The sequence below is a fragment of the Alligator mississippiensis genome, chromosome 11 (assembly GCF_030867095.1).
Source record: "Alligator mississippiensis isolate rAllMis1 chromosome 11, rAllMis1, whole genome shotgun sequence".
In the NCBI taxonomy this organism is placed as follows: domain Eukaryota; kingdom Metazoa; phylum Chordata; order Crocodylia; family Alligatoridae; genus Alligator; species Alligator mississippiensis.
Window position 1 is genome coordinate 40,607,236 of NC_081834.1, and position 18,101 is coordinate 40,625,336.

The following is an 18,101-nucleotide window of genomic DNA, read 5'->3' on the forward strand; positions in this document are numbered from 1 at the left end:
TGGAGTCAGCTGAGGTTAAATAGCTTACCATCCATTTGGTAGTTTAGCTCCACTCCAGCCAGAAGCTTGTTGGTAGTCAGATGTAGTATTGTGGCAAGGAATATTGAGAAGAGCAATGACACAGCCTTGTTTTACTCCCACTACACCCTACACAGGCACAGGCTGCACTATTCCTAAACCATCCTAGACAGGTGCCTATCCAGCCACTTCTTGCAAATCTTCAATGAAGGGGATTCTACAACTTTCCTGGGCAGCTTGCTCCACTGTTCCTTAGACAGTTTCTCTGCTGTCTCAAGGTGGATGAAATCTGTCACATCCAGTCCACAACCTGTCTTGCCTAATTCAAGATTCCTTCCTCTAGTATCCTGAAATGTTTTATCCCATTACCTGGACTAACTGTTAACTTCAGTGTTCCTCAAGGTGTTAACTGCTTTGTTCATTTAAATTGTTATAATCAAACCACTTTTTGCCTCTCTTAACAATGTCCCTTTCCCCTGTCCCTTTCTTTTCTACATACAATCTTTTAGTTCTGCCAGTGCATTCATAGCATCTGACAGATAGGTTGTTGCCTACAAAAGCATATGCCTCCTTGAACCAGTTAGTCTAAAAAGTTTAATCCTACCCTAACTTCTGCCTAACTGGTTTGAGATAAGGTAAAGTGTGCGCGGGGGGGGGGGGGGGGGGGAGGAGAGGAGGGAGAGAAAGAGAGGATTAGATAGCAAACATTTTTAAGGATCGGAGATTTGCAAGAAAATGTTACATTTCATCCCCATGCTGCTGACTAGATGCGATCATCCCTAACACTTCCAGTCTCTTATAATTTCTCAGTTTAACATCCCATCTGCTGCCCTTCTGATTCAACCCTGGAAGTGTTTTCTAGGGTAAGAGCTGCAGCCTGTATTTTGCCTCCCCAAAACAGGGCTTTTTCTAGTTTTGGTATACTAGTAAATGCATGTCCCCCTTTGTATGAGGGCTAACTTTGCTTCACTTGGGACTGAAGCTTTCCAGTTAATACTGCATCCACTTCCAGTTCTTTCTCACTCCCCAGCAGTAGTGTAAATGAGGAGGGGTGATGAAGACACCAGTCCTGGGCTCCAGCTAGTAACTGAGCAGGGTGGGGGAGAAGTGGTCAAAAATAGCTGTTATTGCCAGTATTGACTCTGTGGCAGCTGGCAAGAGGAAGGCGCTGCCTTGCTATGCCTCTGCTCCCCTGTTCAGTTCTGGGGCATTGTGGGGAAAATCTGATGCCTTCTCCTTTTATATGTGAATTAAATTCTGAGCTCTACCCACTACCGGCACAAGGTATTGCCCACAGATAAATGAGTACTGGGCAAAGACGTAGAGTGCTAAGGCTGAGCAGCTCTAGAGTTATAAAAGGGAATAGACACAGTATATGGAATGGACAGACAGCAAAAGGAGTAATCTGCTTATGGGGGACTGGCACTGGTCCACACATATGGGTAGCTTCTGTAGGAAGATTAGCAGCTGAGACGGAACTTTAGCTTTTTGTCTGAAAGAGGAGTGATCTGAGAGGATATGATAGATGAAAGGGAGGAAATCGGATTGCAGACAGCAAGGAGAAGGGTGCAGAGGATTTGGATGCTTGTCAAGGAGTCCAGCAATTGGGCAAGGGGAGAAGGGTACTTATTTGAGGAAGAGATTGCAGGAAGGCTGCATGACTGAGGGGTATGGGGCATGTCCAAGGAGGTGCTGTGAGATATGAGGGATTGGGACTGCCTAGCTATTTAAAGCCTTCAACCTAATTGAGCTAGTGGGCCTATTTCCTTCTGCAACCTGTGGAGACGGCTGACCTCAGAGAGGCACTGTAGCTAGCACAGCCCAATGTATAAATCTCTAGAGGGGGCAAAAAGGTCTCAACTATAGACACCAAAGGGTGTCAGACAGGGCTTTGCAAGGACATGTTGTCTAGTGGTTAGGTCTGCAGACTACTCTGCCACAGGATCCCTGTGTGCTTTTGAGCATGTCACTTAGACCCAGAACCTAACAGGCCTCTTTAGATGCCTCTGAGGACCTGGGCCTTAGTCTCTATGATCCTCAATTCCCCATCTGTCAAATGAGCATAACACCACTGTTCCACCTATCTGTGTTATGAGGATAAAATATTAAAAACTGTCCAGCACTCAGTTCCCATAGTGACAGGGGTTCTCATAAGTACTGGAGATAAGTAGCCAAACTCTGGAGTATGCAATGTGCAGCTCACTTCTTCCCCAGAGTGGGGGAATCCCAATTTGATCAAAGCCAGTAACAAAACTCCAGCATTGTACCCAAAGGCCTTCTCTCACTGTAGCCAAGACAGAAAACATACAAAACCTTGCAGTAGAGCCATTACGTTTTGAATAGGGGACTGTAAGGAGTCTTCATGGCAATTGGGACAGGGCTCATGTTCTTTTGTGTAGCATAACAGGCACAACCAGAGGTATAAGTAATTAAAGGATGGTAATAGAGGCAACTTTGGGGGCGGGGCGGGAGGGGTGAGAAAAAACAACTGCTGCTAGCAGGCATGCATTTACAGTTGGCATCACGGTGGCAACTGGACATAATTGCTTCTGCTTTTCCCCAGAAGCCCAGCTGCATCCCTATACTGCTGAGCACAATTGAAATATTTAAATAATGTTAGATAAATCAATTAGACTGAAGGGGGAGGTGGTAAGGAGAGAGTTCAGCAATTTGAACCCATCTAACTTAACTTGCTCACCCTGCTGTTTGCTGTAGAAGGGGCCACAGCTTGGAAGTTGAGAAGTCAGGGCTGTAGGAAGTGTATTATGTTGTGGCAGGAAGGTTGGGATAAAGTAGGCATTTGTTCTACATATTAGATAAGGAAATGTCAGGGCATTGGCAGCTGGATGATAAGGGAGGGTGGCTAACTGAGATAGGAGGGCACTGGACAAGCCTGGTCATATTCCATGAAGGGCCCAACCCCAGTTTGGCTTTGTATAAGCTGTGAGCAGAGTACACTGAAGGTTGGAGTTTCCTTATTGTGCTGCCTGTGTCAGAATCTTGTTACAGCCTTTGATTCATGTACAAACCTTTACCTTTTCTCAGGTCTACTTATTAAGACATTTCTGTTGCAGTTGCCCACTTTATTTGATAAAACAGTAAGCACAGTCTCTATATCCCTGAGTCCCATAAGCACAATCCCATATTAGTGTGCCTTACAATGAGAGACAGCAAAACTCACACTCCATATTGCTCTGCTAGGACCCAGTTGCTATATCTTAAATCAAAATTAATTATTTACCTGGGATCTAGTTCTCCTTTCACTCAGATCTTTCAAGAAAACTCCTTTGAAGCCAGTGGATGTACCATGGTGCAGAACTGGTGTAAAGGAGAAGAGAAGCTCTAGGTGTGTTGTAAGGGCTTCTGGAGAGAAGGAGCATCTCACACAGCAGCAACTCTGGCCCAACATATAATATAAAACCTCATCAATGCTTCCATTGCCTGGAGTATGTGGTAGCCTTACGGACTGAGATCCATAGGGTTTCCTTAGTGCCACAGTAGAGTTAGATTGATGTTGTAGCTATGATGGTACAGGAATTACATGAGAAGTAAGGATTTTTTTGGAGGTGATATAATTTATTGGACCACCTGCTTAGTTGGAGACAAGTTAGACATGCTTTTTAATGCAATACATTCTTCATCAGAACCTAATGAAGAATGCGTTGTACAATACTCAGAAGCTTGTCTAACTTTATTCCAACCATGCAGTTGGTCCAATAAAACACATAACCCCCAGAAAATCCTTGTCTCTGGTGATACAGGGAATAAGAGACCAGAATCAGAGATAGAATTTGTGTCTCCCATATGGTTGTGAAGAAATAAAATAGTTCAATGGTATAATTACTGTTAATTAGATACCAATGATATATGCATATTGAACTATTAGAATTTTATTTCCAATTGTTATCAACATTTTTCAAGGTGCTTGAAGCTTCATATAACATGCAAACACCACTGCCTTGCACCTAGGTCACCACCTGCATTTATATAAAACAGAATACTTTCAGATTAGATGGGTGATAGTGATTCCTAGTCTGCATTCAGCTTTCATGGGTTCTACTGGCAATACAGGATAGGAGATGTTGGCCACTTGGCTCAAAATTTAAAATACATATATGGACACACACTAAGGAATATTTAAAAAAATGTTTAAATGAGCAAGGAAAATAAATGTAAGGAGGTCTGATAACAGAAGTGGGGTAAGTTTTTAGTCCTCAGTATTGTAGAGCAAAGGTTGAAAACACGAAGGGAGTAAAACTCTACATATTCAAAATCTGGAAGACAAATTACAAGAACCTGAAATAGGATTTTGAAAAGGGGGATACAGATGGTGTATCCAAAAATAATCCAAAGCTATTATTTTATCAGCACTATACTCGTTATAGTTAAATGTATGTCTCTTATTCAGATTTGTAAAACAAAATCTAGCTTTCTTGAGCATCTTGACAGTGCATTGAACACTTCATTACCAATAATTTCCACATGAGTTAATATTAACCTGTATTAATATTACAACAACTGAGTCAAGATTTTCAGCTGTGAAATAGAACAGAGATATTACCAAGAACAGCTAACAGCTAGCAACATTGCAGAAGAAAGGATAACTTGATTAATGGAACATCAAGACTATTCAAAAGGAAAGATGGTTGTTAACACCTTTGTAGTGAAGAGAGATTAACAGGAATCAGGTCGATTGAGAGCCATAAAGTCAACTGACTCCCTCAGCAGTGCCTGAATAGAAATGCTCCTGCCTCTCCCAGGCACTTGATATTAATATTTGAGCGGAGCAGGAATCAAAGTGTGCATGTTGGGGGGAGGGTGCAGTTTTATTCATAATTGTTATTAGAGGCCTTCAGGGTGCTTGATGGTTTAAACAACATACTTAAAAACACTGCCCCGTACTCAGGTCACCATCTGCACTTATACAACACAAGTACAACACACTTCTAGGTCAGATGGGTAATGTTTGACTCCTAATTTGCTTTCAGTTTCCAACACCAGCTATTTTTGGCTGCAAAGCACATATAGGCATCGAGTAAGCCCATAAAAGGACTCGGGTTACAGAGAAGCTATTGTGAAGCCATTTTTTTCTCTTCCCATCCCTTTCTGTACTGAGTATTCTCCATGTGAAGTGGAGGATTGAACCCCTGTTGGAAAAAAGACCATAGATATCTAGGCTAAGATATGGTTCTGCAGCAGGATTATACCATGTTTATTAAGTAATACAGGCAAGGATTACATTAGCCTGCTTAGGCCATATCTCCCCATTGAATTAAATGGGGAAGTACCCATCTCTTACGATTCTGAAGCTACCTGCTCCTATATTTCCTTCCTTGCCTGTCTCAGTGCATCCTCTCAGATTTTAGACCATGTGCCACTACCCCTTGTGCAGTGGCATTTTGAAATTGTCCAACTGTTAAAGATTTGGATCTGGGCTACAATAACCTGTATAATTAACTCTGAAGGTGGACTGACTTCCCCCATTGAACCATGAGAGAAAATGTATGTAAAGCCCCTAAATGGACCCCTGGGTCTTGTTACTGCCATCTGTGCTGGGCAGAGGGGTTACAAGCTGGTTGCATATCCAAAATCACATTTCTGGTTGCACATAGGATCATAGGAAAGTAGGACTGGAAGGGGCTTCACAAGGTCATTTAGTCCAGTCCCCTACTCAAGGCAGGATTGTCCCTGACTAGACCACCCCAGTCAAGTGTCTGTCCAACCTGCTCTTGACAATTTACAGGGATGGAAATTCCACAACTTCTTTAGGCAGCCTGTTCCAAAGCTTGACCACCCTCATAGTCAGAAAGTTCCTCCTAATCTCCAACCTCTTGCTTGAGGCTGTTGCTCCTAGTCCTTTCCCCTATGGCCACACAGAAAAGCTCATCTCCATCTTCTCCATAACTGTCCTGTATAATTTCCCTGCAACTCTGCCACAAGGAATCACAACGCCTGAAAACTACACAACAAAACGCTTGCAGTAAGCACACCACTGCCTCGCTCTTTCAGCTCAACTGGAACACCCAGAGTAGTAGACAGTGCTCCATAAACGTAGAGACAACATTGCGAACAAGGACAGCTGCAGTGAAGGCATGGTGCAGTCTAGTGGAAAGATGTTTCTGTTGCTAATCTTGGCTATTTTTTTAGCCTAGGCCAAGCTGCAGAAGTGTGACTAAGCAGAAGGCTCCAAAGCCTCTTTCTGAGTGACCATAATGTGAACCTTTACAGACATGACAACTAGTTTGGTCAGCAAAATAAAGGAAGCCATCCATACATCTAAATAAACCAGTCACGAGATACAATTAAACAAAGCACATGGCCTGAAAGGAGCCATTATAAGACAATGCATTCAATAACCCAAATATCATAGCTTTATCTTAAAAGTCATAATAGTGATTGATGTAACCAAATGTATTCAATGCCATTTCACTGTATTTGATATATTTTTGTTAAGATGCTTAGAGTTGTAAAAAGAAAACAGCCGTGCCACAGAGGCAATGAAAAATGAAGGCAGTGTTACTAAAGTAATGAAGGATGAACCCAGTATGGAACAGCATTGCACAGTGGGGAAGGAAGGGAGATAAGAAACCCTCCTTTTATTTCCCCAAGGTTATAAATCCCAGTTAATGGATGCTTTCCAAATCCACAAGAGATCTGGCTCAGTCCAGTCCCCAACGCTTCAGTGGAAGAACTTTAAATAAAACCAATCATAGAACGTTTCTTAGGGTATTTAGAACAGGCCATCTATAAATATGGGGCATAGGCTGGAAGGAAATTGGGAGACCTCGGCTAATTTAAGAAGACCTGCCAATCTACTGCAGCCTTCTCCCAACCGCTCCAGTCTCCGCAGCCAGTACAAGTGAGAATCTGTGTTGCACTGTCACGGGCAGCCAGGCAGACTTTGGGATGAGTATTTATTTTTATGTTTTGAAGTACAAGCAAATAAAAAGCTGGGCTGCAGGCCTGTTTCTGCCTCTTTTATCAGTAGCCAACTTGGAATCAGGGTAACACTTCCCAAACATTTTTTACAGCACAGGCCACAACAAGCAGAGACCTTTCTTGCTCCTGTCAGGGCCCGGCCTAACAACCTACCCTTTGGCAAAGACAGAAGCTGGCTCCATGTACTGGTGAGCCCCACCCCCCACTTCACATGTAGTAAGCACAAGCAGGGCCAGATTAACCCTTTAGTGGGCCCTAAGCAAACAAACTCATGGGCCCCAGGCTGATTGAGACCCCCTCCCCACGAGGAAGCAGCTGCCAGGTCGGCAAGGGTGCAGAGGAGAGGGGAAGGGTCAGGGCCCTAGGCATGTGCTTAGTTAATCCGGGCCTGACCTGAGCACAAGTGCCTGGCTATCCAGGGGTCAAAAAACTCCGTGGAAAAAAAAAAGGCAGAGTGGTGTAGGTGGAGGCAGCACGCGGCTCAAAACCAGACTCCGGCTCCCGGCCAGGCTGGACGCAGCAGGATCGCGGCTGCCACCACAGCCCCGGGCTGTCCCAGCCTCCCCTACCCCACCGGGGTGACCGCCCCTGGCGTGGCGCGTGGTGTCCCGCTCCTAGTTGTTCCTGGGGAACCAAACGCTCATGTGGACGCGGCCACTGAAGCTAAGGACAGAGGACCAGGTTCATCTGGGGCTGACTGTCCCCAATTTAATCCGGAGTTGAGTGTCCCGGGTTTACTAATCCGGGGTTGTTGTCCCGAATGTAATTCGGGGCTCACTGTTCTGGGTTTCGACGCACATCATATAGGCTGGGACACTCGCTTACACACGCTGCAATTATCTCGCATCGCCCCTAACTGCCCCGTGGCAGGAACCCAGGGCGAACCGCCTGTCGCACGGTAAAGCGCCGTCCCCCGCCTCCTGCCACGGCCAGCAAGCCCCGCCCCGCTCCTGCGCCCGCCCCGCCCACGGGGCCGCGGGCGTGGCGGGGATTGGTGGGCGCGGATCCCGCTTCCAGCCAATGGGAGCGAGCCGCGGGGCGCGCGGGAAAGGCGGCCGCAGGGCCCGGGGCGGGGGGCTGGTGCGCGTTTTTTCCCGCCCGGCCGGTGACAGCGCGCACTCGCTCCGGCATGGTGCGCACCAAGGCGGGCTGCGGCGGGGCTGGCGGCGCCTACCGCAAAGGTGCGGCCTGGGGTTGGGGCGGGGGTCCGGGGCGGGGGTCCAGGCGGGTGGCTAACAGCTGTGTTCTCCCCGCAGTGGTGGCTGCCCGCGCTCCCCGCAAGGTGCTGGGTCCCAGCAGCAGCGTCAACTCGGGCTCCTCGCCCCCCACCAAGCGAGGTGAGCGCGGCCCGCGTGGCCGCGGTAACGGCCCGGTGGCAGGTGCCGGGAATGACCCCTCCGGGGTGTGGGTTCTTCCAGCCCCGCGCGGGGAGGGGGCAGGACGGCACCGGTCCCCCCGGGGGTGCGGCGCCCCCCGCGTTGGTGTGCGCTCTCCCAGGCTGTGCACAGATGGGTGGGGGCAGGATGGCACCACCCCAGCCCTGGGGGGGGGAGCCGGGTGGCAGCAGAGTGAGGGGCCCTGACAGACTGGAACAGGCAGCCGGCTTGGTTCCCTCCAGGGCAGTTTGGGTCACAGCCATCACAGACCTTGGAGGTTCCAGCTGGATCCCAGCTGTGAGCGCCAGGAGCTGCCCTCACTGCCACCTAATGTGACCCATCTGGCCCCACTTAGGTGCCCGGCCTCATCTGGCCAGAGGCTGCTCTGTGCAGTGCTGCTTGCCTGCAGCCTCTAGGGCCTGGTGTGGCGGTGCTGGGTCCAGAGGCAGGTGACAGCTGCCTCCCTGGCAGTGCTGCCCAGTCTCTGCCACGTCTCTCCAGGGCCAGTGCCCTGAGAGGAGGGGTTTGCCCCCAAGCTGTGGCTGGGCAATGAGCTGGCGAAGCCATGAGCCCTGGGAAGCTTCCGGCTTCAAGGTCAGCAGTGAAGCTCTGAAGGCGGGAAGTGAAACTGTGCAGGTGCAGCTAGCACAGGCCTGAGTATCCGGCATAGTGCCTGTTGCGGGGGCTGCCACAGGCTGGTCCCCCTGGGTGTGGCATTGCTGCCACAGGATGATGCTGAACTAACCCATGCATATAATGTGTGGGCATCATCTAGCTGGCTAGCTCAGTAATTTTTCCCTTGTAGTTGAAAGCAAGTATGCCGGTGGCAATCCAGTGTGCGTGAGGCCCATCCCAACCTGGCAGAAAGGGATTGGAGAGTTCTTCAGGCAGTCGCCAGGCTCTTCAAGGAAAGAGAACCAGGTACTGGATGACGAAGAGGCAGGAAGCAGTGGAAAAGGACGATCGTCTAAGAAGTAAGCACAGGTTCCTGCATCCTTAGGTTGTGGAGAAGACCATGAACAGATGATATCTATTTTTTGTGTTTATTCTCTGCTAGTTACTCCAGCATCGAAGGTGTGAGTGTACAAGGCTTGACTCCCAACCCTATGTGCTCTGAAATCAGTGCACAGTGTGAATGTGACCTGAAATTTGCAAAAAGCTTTTAAGGTGCTGACTAGGTAGTGGTCATAGAAACAGACAAAACTTTTCTGTTCTTCCGGGGCTACCTACTCTGTCCAGTGCTTCCCTGACTTTGTACCTAATCTCTTCTGGAAAGACTCCAGAGTGTCTCAGCTGCTTCACCTGATATAACTAGCTCTAATCCTGGGTTAGATTGGTGGGGAAAGAGATTTCTGATCTTGGATTTGATGCTGTTCCTTCTAGTGATATTTTTTTCCCTTTTTGGAGACAAAACATACATGCCACTTATCTCAGGTGAGAGAATTTCTTGTTTCTGGTGGCTTTTGCAAGATTTCAGTGTGGATGGTCCACTGATAAGGGATGGGGAAGTCTGCTAAAATTCAGTGCGCGGGGGGGGGGGAGTGTAATAGACCATGGCATTGGACTGACTGTGAAAGAGACAGATACTATGGCAAAATGGATGTGACCAAGGTTAGAGGGTTTTCAGTGTACGTATTTATGAGTGCTGACTTCCCTATTCCACTGTGTTAAAAGCCAGTGAAATCATTCAAAAGAATATGTTATGGAAGATAGGCTGAAGGGAGGCCAAGGGCTGTGTTCATCATAACCAAGATCAGAGAGTGGGTATAAAGAACTTGTGATATTTGAAACAGCTCACCTGTTGGAACGCTGTAGCCCTGCATGAGTCAGAAATTTTTGTAACACGTCTATGCCACAGGTGGCAGGCTTGTCTTTGCTGCTGTTTTGGAAGTGTAGTAGAGGCAACTCTGTTCAGTGTTGTACTTTTCTGTTGATTCACAGGTTTTTGCACCCTTCAGACTTGGTAGCCCAATGCAGTGCAACTGTCCAGATACAGTAATTATTGGCCTGGCTTTGTTTATAAAGAACAGATGTCTGATATTGGTGTAGTCTTTGGATTAAAACTTTCTAATGGAAACTCTGGCCAGCAAGCAAGCTACTGGGCTCAGATCAAGGTAGAAGACTGAGTAGCAGTGTTTCATGAAGCTTGACCTCTCCCATGGTGCTAGATATGCAAGTATTAGGAGCACAGAACTGGAAGTGGCCTCCTGGGCTGTTTAGTCCACTGTAGTCCCCTGCATTTTGTAGGTAACTATATATCCAAAGAGTCCTTAAAAAATTATCCCCTCACCCTCCGCACACCACAAACCAAAGCTCCCTACTGTGCCAAAGTGTTTAAAAAAAAAAAAAAAAAAAAAAAAAAAAGAGAGAGAGAGAGAGAGGACACTAGGGCACCCAGCCATGCCCTGCCACTGCAGGGGCAGCGAAGTAATTGCTGTCTGCTCTTAGACTCCTAAGAGGGCCATGTACCATACAGACAAAGGCAAAAATTCCTGCAATTCTGGCCAATCTGATTTGAGGGGGGAAAGATCCCCTCCTGACCCCAACTTGGTGGTCACTGTATCCCTGAGCAGAACAGCAGTATTTTCCACTGAGGCACCTGAGAACTTTTTAAACACCAGCAGGAGCCAGTGGTGGACGTGTTCAAGTAGGGGTGTCAGATGTGCTTTGTCCCTCAGGCTGGATCTACAGGGCAAATGAGAATAGCAGTGGCAGGGCAAGTAGCAGTGGAGGTGGCACAAGGGGCTGTGGTAGCTAACTGAAGGGTGAATGCAACTTAGTGTCGGCATAGTCCTCACTTGTTCGCTCTGTCACCAAGGGCCGTGTCTGTTGCAGACCCAGGTTCTGCAGTAGGTTCCTTTCCATCCCCCACCACCCTGTAATTCCCCAGCACTTGGAACATTGCAGGCTAGATGGAGCGATGATGTGGGCCAGATCCAGCCTGCAGACCATACGTTTGGCCCTGAGTTGGAGGAAGGAGCAGGGAGCCTATCAAGCATTTTGAAGGGAATCTTTCATGGCTTGTGGTGATAACCAGTAGATGCCCTGAAGCATGGGATTACTAGGTACCTTCTCTATGGAGAAAATTATTGCTCAGCCTCCATGTGGGAATTGTAGACCCTTGAATCCACATGTGGATCATTGATCCAAAAACACTTTATCCCATTATACTGTCTTCTCAAACTTGCTGAGTTCCATTATGATGCAATTGTGGTTACTCCCTTCTTAAAGAATTGTCTCGCCTCTGTTCTTATAGTGCTTCCCCAACACTGAATGAAAACTGACATTCTTTTGGCTTCACTGCTTCTGTTGGAGAGATGCATATGCAGAGTAACAGACTTGATGGGTCACTTACTGCAGCTAAGGAGTTAGTTTTATAGTCAGTTACTACTCCATTAAGTTGTTTCTGTAAAGATCGATTGCTGGTGCCGGGGTGGGAAGGGGGCTAAAATGAAAGCAACCCAGAAAGCATGCTTGAGGCTGAGGGAAATGACTTCCTGTGGCACACTTTGGTGTCATCTATAAAGTTTCTTTGTGAATACACTAAGGTCTCTAATCTATTGACCTCCTGCAGTGGCATTTAAAGACTGATGAAGTGATAGTAAGTTAATTAGGTAAATTAGTCCTATTCTCATGGATTTTCCCCTTGGAGCATTCTCTTTGTTTCCCCCAGATAGTTTATTTGCACTGCCTTTGGGCATTTATAGATGTGCTTGAGCCCTGCTAATTAAAAGGATCTGAGCATCATGTGTATCAGCATCCCTGCACTGAAAAAATGGCAGTGGGGCACTTTGAACTAAAGCTCCAACCATGTTCCTACATGCTAGATTTACAATCCCTTGGATCAGCCACCTCCCTGTTTATGTTAGTGCCCTTAAGGACTGGTCTTCAGGAAGCCTGTATTCAGCCATCCATTGTCTCTTAATGGCTCTTTCTCTTCTAACAGAGCAGGGAGGTTTGCACAGGTCTGCCTCCAATGCAGTTAACCCTTTCTGTGCAAGTCACATGCTTCAGCTTGCCCCACTAGCCTGTGTGCTATTTTAACACGGATGCATTTAACCCCAACATATTACAAGCTACCATTATCTGTTTCAACTTTAGGCATCCTCAGATTCATATAACAACTGTGTTGCTACTGCCCTAACTTAATGTACAGCTACTCCTTGCTTAACATCGTAGTTACATTCTTGACAAATGTGACTTTAAGTGAACTGATGTTAAGCAAATCCAATTATGTCACAGTAGTTACCTACTAGCAGGCAGCAGCCAAACAACGTTATAACTGAAAGTTGTGAGACTTTAAACGAGTACGTTCTCTAATAGATTAGCAACGTAATAACAAAACAGTGTTAACCAGGATGATGTTATGTGAGGAGTACCTGTATCATTAATTTCTGCTCTACAAAGTCTGCTGAAGATGTTGGCTTATTCTGTTGGGGTTTTTTTTTTCTTTTTTCAAAATCTGAATTGCTGTTTCTCTACCTTAATTGACACTTAAAAAAAAAATCTTAGGAGCTGTTGCAGTTTGCAAGTGAGCAATATGAATGCTTGTCTTATAAAGACTCCTATCCTTTTGGACAGCTGCTGGTTCAGGAATAACAAGATTAGAAGTAAAACTTGCATTCTTAAACTTTGGGAGTTGCAGGATGGTCCCTGAACAAGAACTAAGAGCAGAATGGGTGAGACTTGGGGCCATATCTTTGAGGGGGCAGGAGGAAGGTGTCCTAGGGGGGATAAAGGGCTCTGAGCCTCTTAAAATCATACTCTGTCTTGCAGTATGAGAAGGGCACAGTGTCTTATCCTTTATGTGGAGAATCTATGCTGCAGAAAGAGCCCTGAATTGGACTGAAGACCTCTCCTTAATACAGCTATCTTGATTCCAATTTGAGGGTTTTGGCTCCCAGCAAACCATAGACTTTACAGATAGACAGGCCTATTGTCCTGCATTAAGAACCTGTGAAATATCAGAATCAACTCTGCCTTAAAGCAATCAGGGATGTTGGTTGTAGCTCTTTGGGTCTAAGGACGTAAGGAAACAAGGCTTCATAGATTTCATAGGTTTTCATAGGTTCTTTGGGTAAATCAGGTATCTTTTATTAGACCAACTAAAATACTTGGAAAGATTTCTTTTTTGCAAGCTTTCAGGTCTTTCCAACTTTAGTTGGTCTAATAAAAGATATCTGATTTATCCTTAGAACAATCAGCTAATTCCAGTTAATTGCCATTCATGTGTAAACAACTTCACCACATAATTGGAGTAGTAGTTTGAACTAATCGGCTACAAATTAAGCTGGTTGACGACTGTTAGCCCGAGGTTTTATTAAAATGAGGTTTAAAAAAGAAGTTGTGTATTTGTACTGATTGGAAGGTTCCTATTTGATATCTAGAAGACTTTAAAAAATACAGGTGCTCAACTGCCAGTGGAGCCAGCGGGTCTCCCTAAGGGTTGGGAAATCTGGCAGCAATTTTAATACAGCCACCCCTTCTTCCTGCTAAGTTTCTAAACCCTACATGGCCAAATTAGGGCTAAGCCATGCCTCATCCCCTTGCCTCTTCATCCCTGGATTGGGCCCCACTGTACCTGTTCAGTCAGGCCCATCAGTTGGATCTAGCCTGTGGATGGACCAGGCTCCAGCCAGACAGCCTCTGGGGTAAATAGGTTGAGCACCTGTTACAAATAATCACATGCATTGTCAAAACTCTTTAAAAACAAAAAAGAAAAGCCCAAACTTGTGACTAGTATTGGTCAGTACATGGTAGTCTGCTTAAAGTCCACATGATTTATGAGGAAGGGATGAGGGAACTGGGCTTATTTAGTCTGCAAAAGGAGACGACTGAGAGGGGATTTAATAGCAGCTTTCAACTATCTGAAGGGAGGGAATTTGAGGGAATTCATAGATTGTAAGGGTGAAAGCAGCTGGAGCTGGACTGTTCCCAGTGGTGGCAGATGACAGAACAAGGAGCAATGGTCTCAAGTTGCCACAAGGGAAGTTTAGGTTAGATATGAGGAAGAATTGTCTCACTAAGAGCGTAGTAAAAACTGGCATAGGTTAGCCAGAGAGGTGGTGGACTTTCCATCCTTGGAGGTTTTTAAGACCTGACTAGACAAAGTCTTGTCTGGGATGATCTAGATGGGGCTGGTCCTGCTTCGAGCAGGGGGTTGGATTAGATGTGACCTCCTGAGGTGCCTTCCAACGCTAACTTTCTATGATTCTGTGAAAAGTTAACATACTCTTTTCCCCTCACAGAGCTTGCCCCCTCCCTCCAGATCCCACAGAAGATGACGCATCCTCTGAAGACGAGCAGATGTGACCCTCTTGCACATCCTTTGCAGATGAGCAGATGTGACCCTCTTGTGCCTCCAATCTGAAATTTAATTTCCTATACTTGAGTTGGATTTTTGTACACTTTGTATATAATTTGATATTCATGCTGGCTTTTGTTCAGTTATTGTACAGAATTTAAGTAATGTTGGGCTTTTTACTAAGTAATAATCAGCTATAAGTTTGAGTGATTACAAGAAAAATAATGGTGAAATTAATATATACCTTCTGAAGCATAGCATGCAATATAACATTTTGTGCAAATCTTATTATTATATTATTATTATTACTTCTTTTTTACCTTTGCTTAAAATTGTTGCCTTCCCCAGCCATTTCACTATATTGTACTATTTTTCACCTGCAGGCATTTCTCTTGCTAAGAATTGTGCCATATTTGTGCTCTGGTGAAAAAGCAGACTTTGACTTTTTATTTTTTACTTATAAATAATTAAATTAAAGTATCCTGCGACCAAATCTGAATCTGTATCTTGACTGATACTGGTCACTGCTTTCTCTTTATGAGGTTAAAGTTAGAAAAATATACTAATGTTAAAAAGCAGAAGCATGACGTTTGAGTCAGGGTGAAATAATGGAGGGTGTCATTGAGACACAGGGTGCCTAGATAAAAAGAGATGGAGCTGATTTAATCTCTACATTACCCTGATTTTGTTAGGCTGTCCTGTAGTGCAATGGTTGGTATTCCTGCTACCTAAAGCAACAGATCTACCTCAGTCTCTTAAGTTAAACTAAAGTGGGCAGGGTACTTGTTACAAATTGAATTGCTTCTGTTTAACCAAGCAAAAGATTTCAGTTATTTATTTCTTCCTACCTCTAGAACAGGAGTGGCCAACCAGTGGCTCTGGAGCCACATGTGGCTCTTCAGAAGTTAATATGCATCTCCTTGAATCTTTACATAAGCACACAGTGACCAGCTTCCATAGCCATCACATCACATCACATCACACCACACAACTGCTCACAGCAAGCACATTACTCAGTTTGGACTTGGAAGTTTGGATTCCGGAGCTATGGGTTGGCCACCCTGCAGAGTAGGGCTGTGCGAAGGTTTGGTCCCTGATTCGATTTGGCAGAGAGTCAGCTCAATTCGGAACTTTCCAAATCGATTCAGAGAGATTTGGAAAGATTTGGTGATTCGGGTATAGACACAGCTTTAAATGTTTTTTCTACATACCTCAAGGTACCAGGGGGCTTATGAATGCTGTGATACTGGGGCGCATGGAACATCCCACAGGAGCACAGGGGGCTCCCCAGTACGCTCAGCAGCAGACTCAGAAGTGGACCAGAAGCACTTCCAGGTCTGCTGGGCCCACCCCCCAACCCCCAGTTCAGTGACTGGTGCCTCCTGGGTTTGGGGGGGCACCTGGGGTCCCCCTGAAGCCGATCATTGGGGGGGGGGGGGCAGCGTTATCCCTGGCAGACCCAGAAGTGGACCAGAAGTAGTTCTGGTCCACTTCCAGGTTTGCCAAAGAGCACATTCCCCGCCCCGCATGGGCTGCTCCATCTGCCTCAGTATTGCAGCAATCAGGAGCCGCACTGGTACCTCAAACTATGTAGAAAAAACATTTAAAGCTGTGTCTATATCCAAATTGCTGATTATCCGAATTGGCATCGAATCTTCAGATTTGGATTTGCCCAAATCAAATCGGGGACAGTGATCTGAATCAACAAATTGAATCCCTGTCCCTGATTTGGCCCAAATCTGAATCGAATAGGGCCTGCTTCGCCCACTCCTACTGGAGAGTGTTGGCTGGTTGCCCATTACCAGTTTAAGGTTAACAGGATGGGGCTGCCACATACCTCCTTTTGACACTGGCTGGAAGCTAACCAATGGAATAACGGGACATCCTAATAGAGTGAGTTTTATTGTCCTAATGGTTATTTCTATGGCTTGCTGGCATCTTCTGGATCCACTGCGACACTGCTGGACTCTACACTCATTCATACTCTTGTTCAAAAGTTCTGCAGTCTTTCTGAACTCAAGGCAATCCTAGGTGGACTTGAAGCATCCCATGGAAAATACCAGCTCTTGGTTTTCATTCTATTTGTCTACAAAACAATAATAGAACATTTTTTTCTGTTGCATAGACCTCAAAGGCCACAGCTGTGGATTTTTTAAATCTTCGGGCTTATCTTGTGACTCAGATTTGTAAAATGCAGCTAACATTGTATGGCTCCACACTGCACCCTTGAAAGGATCTCAAGACACCCCAGCATGCTGTGGCACCCTGCTTGAGAATCCCTCTAGCTGTTCTAGTCTGGACAATGGCAGCAGAGCTTCATCTAAGATCCTGCCAGTGCTTGAGTATGTTTACACATGCTATTACTGTGCATGAATAAACTCCAGAGCAAAAAGTAGTATCCTGCTGTGGAGTAAGTTAGCTTACTCCAGTCTAATGGGGACACATACGTCAATGTCTAGACCTTTACTGCACAGCTAATTAGTCAACTGCACTGTAAATCTCATGTAGAAGCACCCAGGCTGTACAGAAATAACACTGATTCTAGTGTGGATGCAACTATAGCAGCAAAGCTGTACTTGCTCATGTAATAAAACCTATGCATGGCAAAAACAAACCATCTCTAGAGTAGGGACTTCAACTTTGCTTGACTCTGCAGGCTTCATTCAGCTGAGTCAACATGGCCTTTGTTTGCTCTGCTGCTCCTGAAACAAATCTCCAGGAGGATTCTGCACCCTAGAATTCAATAGTGGACCCCTAGCCCTGGTCCCTGGAGGAGCCCTGTGAACCAAGTGATGTGGTTCCGTAGGCCAGATGTTTGACACCCCTGTTCTAAAGCCTTCTATCGTGCAGTGATGGAGGGCAGAGACAACCTTTAGACACCTATGTTAGTAAGGATTTGCTAGACAAGTAGTGCTTAACCTGGCCCCATAAACTAGGTGAGTGGCACAGGGTTGGTCCTTGAGCAAAACCCAGTACGGGGTTGGCACAGGGTGGGAGCAGTTAGTCTACAGGTGTGACCCCAGAAGTCATATCTGGTTGCGACAGCCCTGTTCACCAGCACAGTTGAGCGTGCAGGGCAGTTGATTGCCACAGTTTAATCCAGAACAATGGCAACATTGCAACCACTCACCCGCTGCCAAATTTCAAGACCTGGGGAGAGCCCCATAGACTAAGTTGAACACCACTGCCCTAGACAACAGACTTCCAAGTCCTAAATCATACCTGGAAAGTGAGATTTGAGTTCCATTTATGTCCACATTTCTCTAGCAATAAGACTGAAAGGAACTGGGCTCCAGCTCCATCCCATCTCCATACCCCTTTGCCTCAAAATTATTGCCAGTGAGTGTCTAACGGGGGCCTTTCTTGAGTAGAAAGGCAATAAAGGATGCTAAATTAAAATCTTGTACTTTCTTTTCTAAAGGCTTTAACAGGTTTCCCCTCCCCACTCCATATCTTTAAGAAAA

At 45.9% G+C, this 18,101-nt stretch overlaps 1 protein-coding gene across 1 annotated transcript; it reads left to right on the forward strand.

Moving 5' to 3' along the window:
• Positions 1-8,018: 8,018 nt before the first annotated feature.
• Positions 8,019-15,130, forward strand: PCLAF (PCNA clamp associated factor). Its single transcript, XM_019477380.2, has 4 exons — positions 8,019-8,138; positions 8,214-8,294; positions 9,139-9,307; positions 14,582-15,130. Exons 1-4 carry the CDS (start codon positions 8,087-8,089, stop codon positions 14,643-14,645), a joined length of 366 nt encoding a protein of 121 aa, XP_019332925.1. The 5' UTR covers positions 8,019-8,086; the 3' UTR covers positions 14,646-15,130.
• The last annotated feature ends 2,971 nt before the right edge of the window (positions 15,131-18,101 follow it).

Excerpts from the sequence above, each read along its gene's own strand:
- PCLAF (XM_019477380.2), top strand. The coding sequence starts at position 8,087 with ATGGTGCGCACCAAGGCGGGCTGCGGCGGGGCTGGCGGCGCCTACCGC. Across the intron at positions 8,139-8,213 it reads TGGCGGCGCCTACCGCAAAG|TGGTGGCTGCCCGCGCTCCC; the intron begins GTGCGGCCTGGG and ends TTCTCCCCGCAG. Across the intron at positions 8,295-9,138 it reads CTCGCCCCCCACCAAGCGAG|TTGAAAGCAAGTATGCCGGT; the intron begins GTGAGCGCGGCC and ends TTTCCCTTGTAG.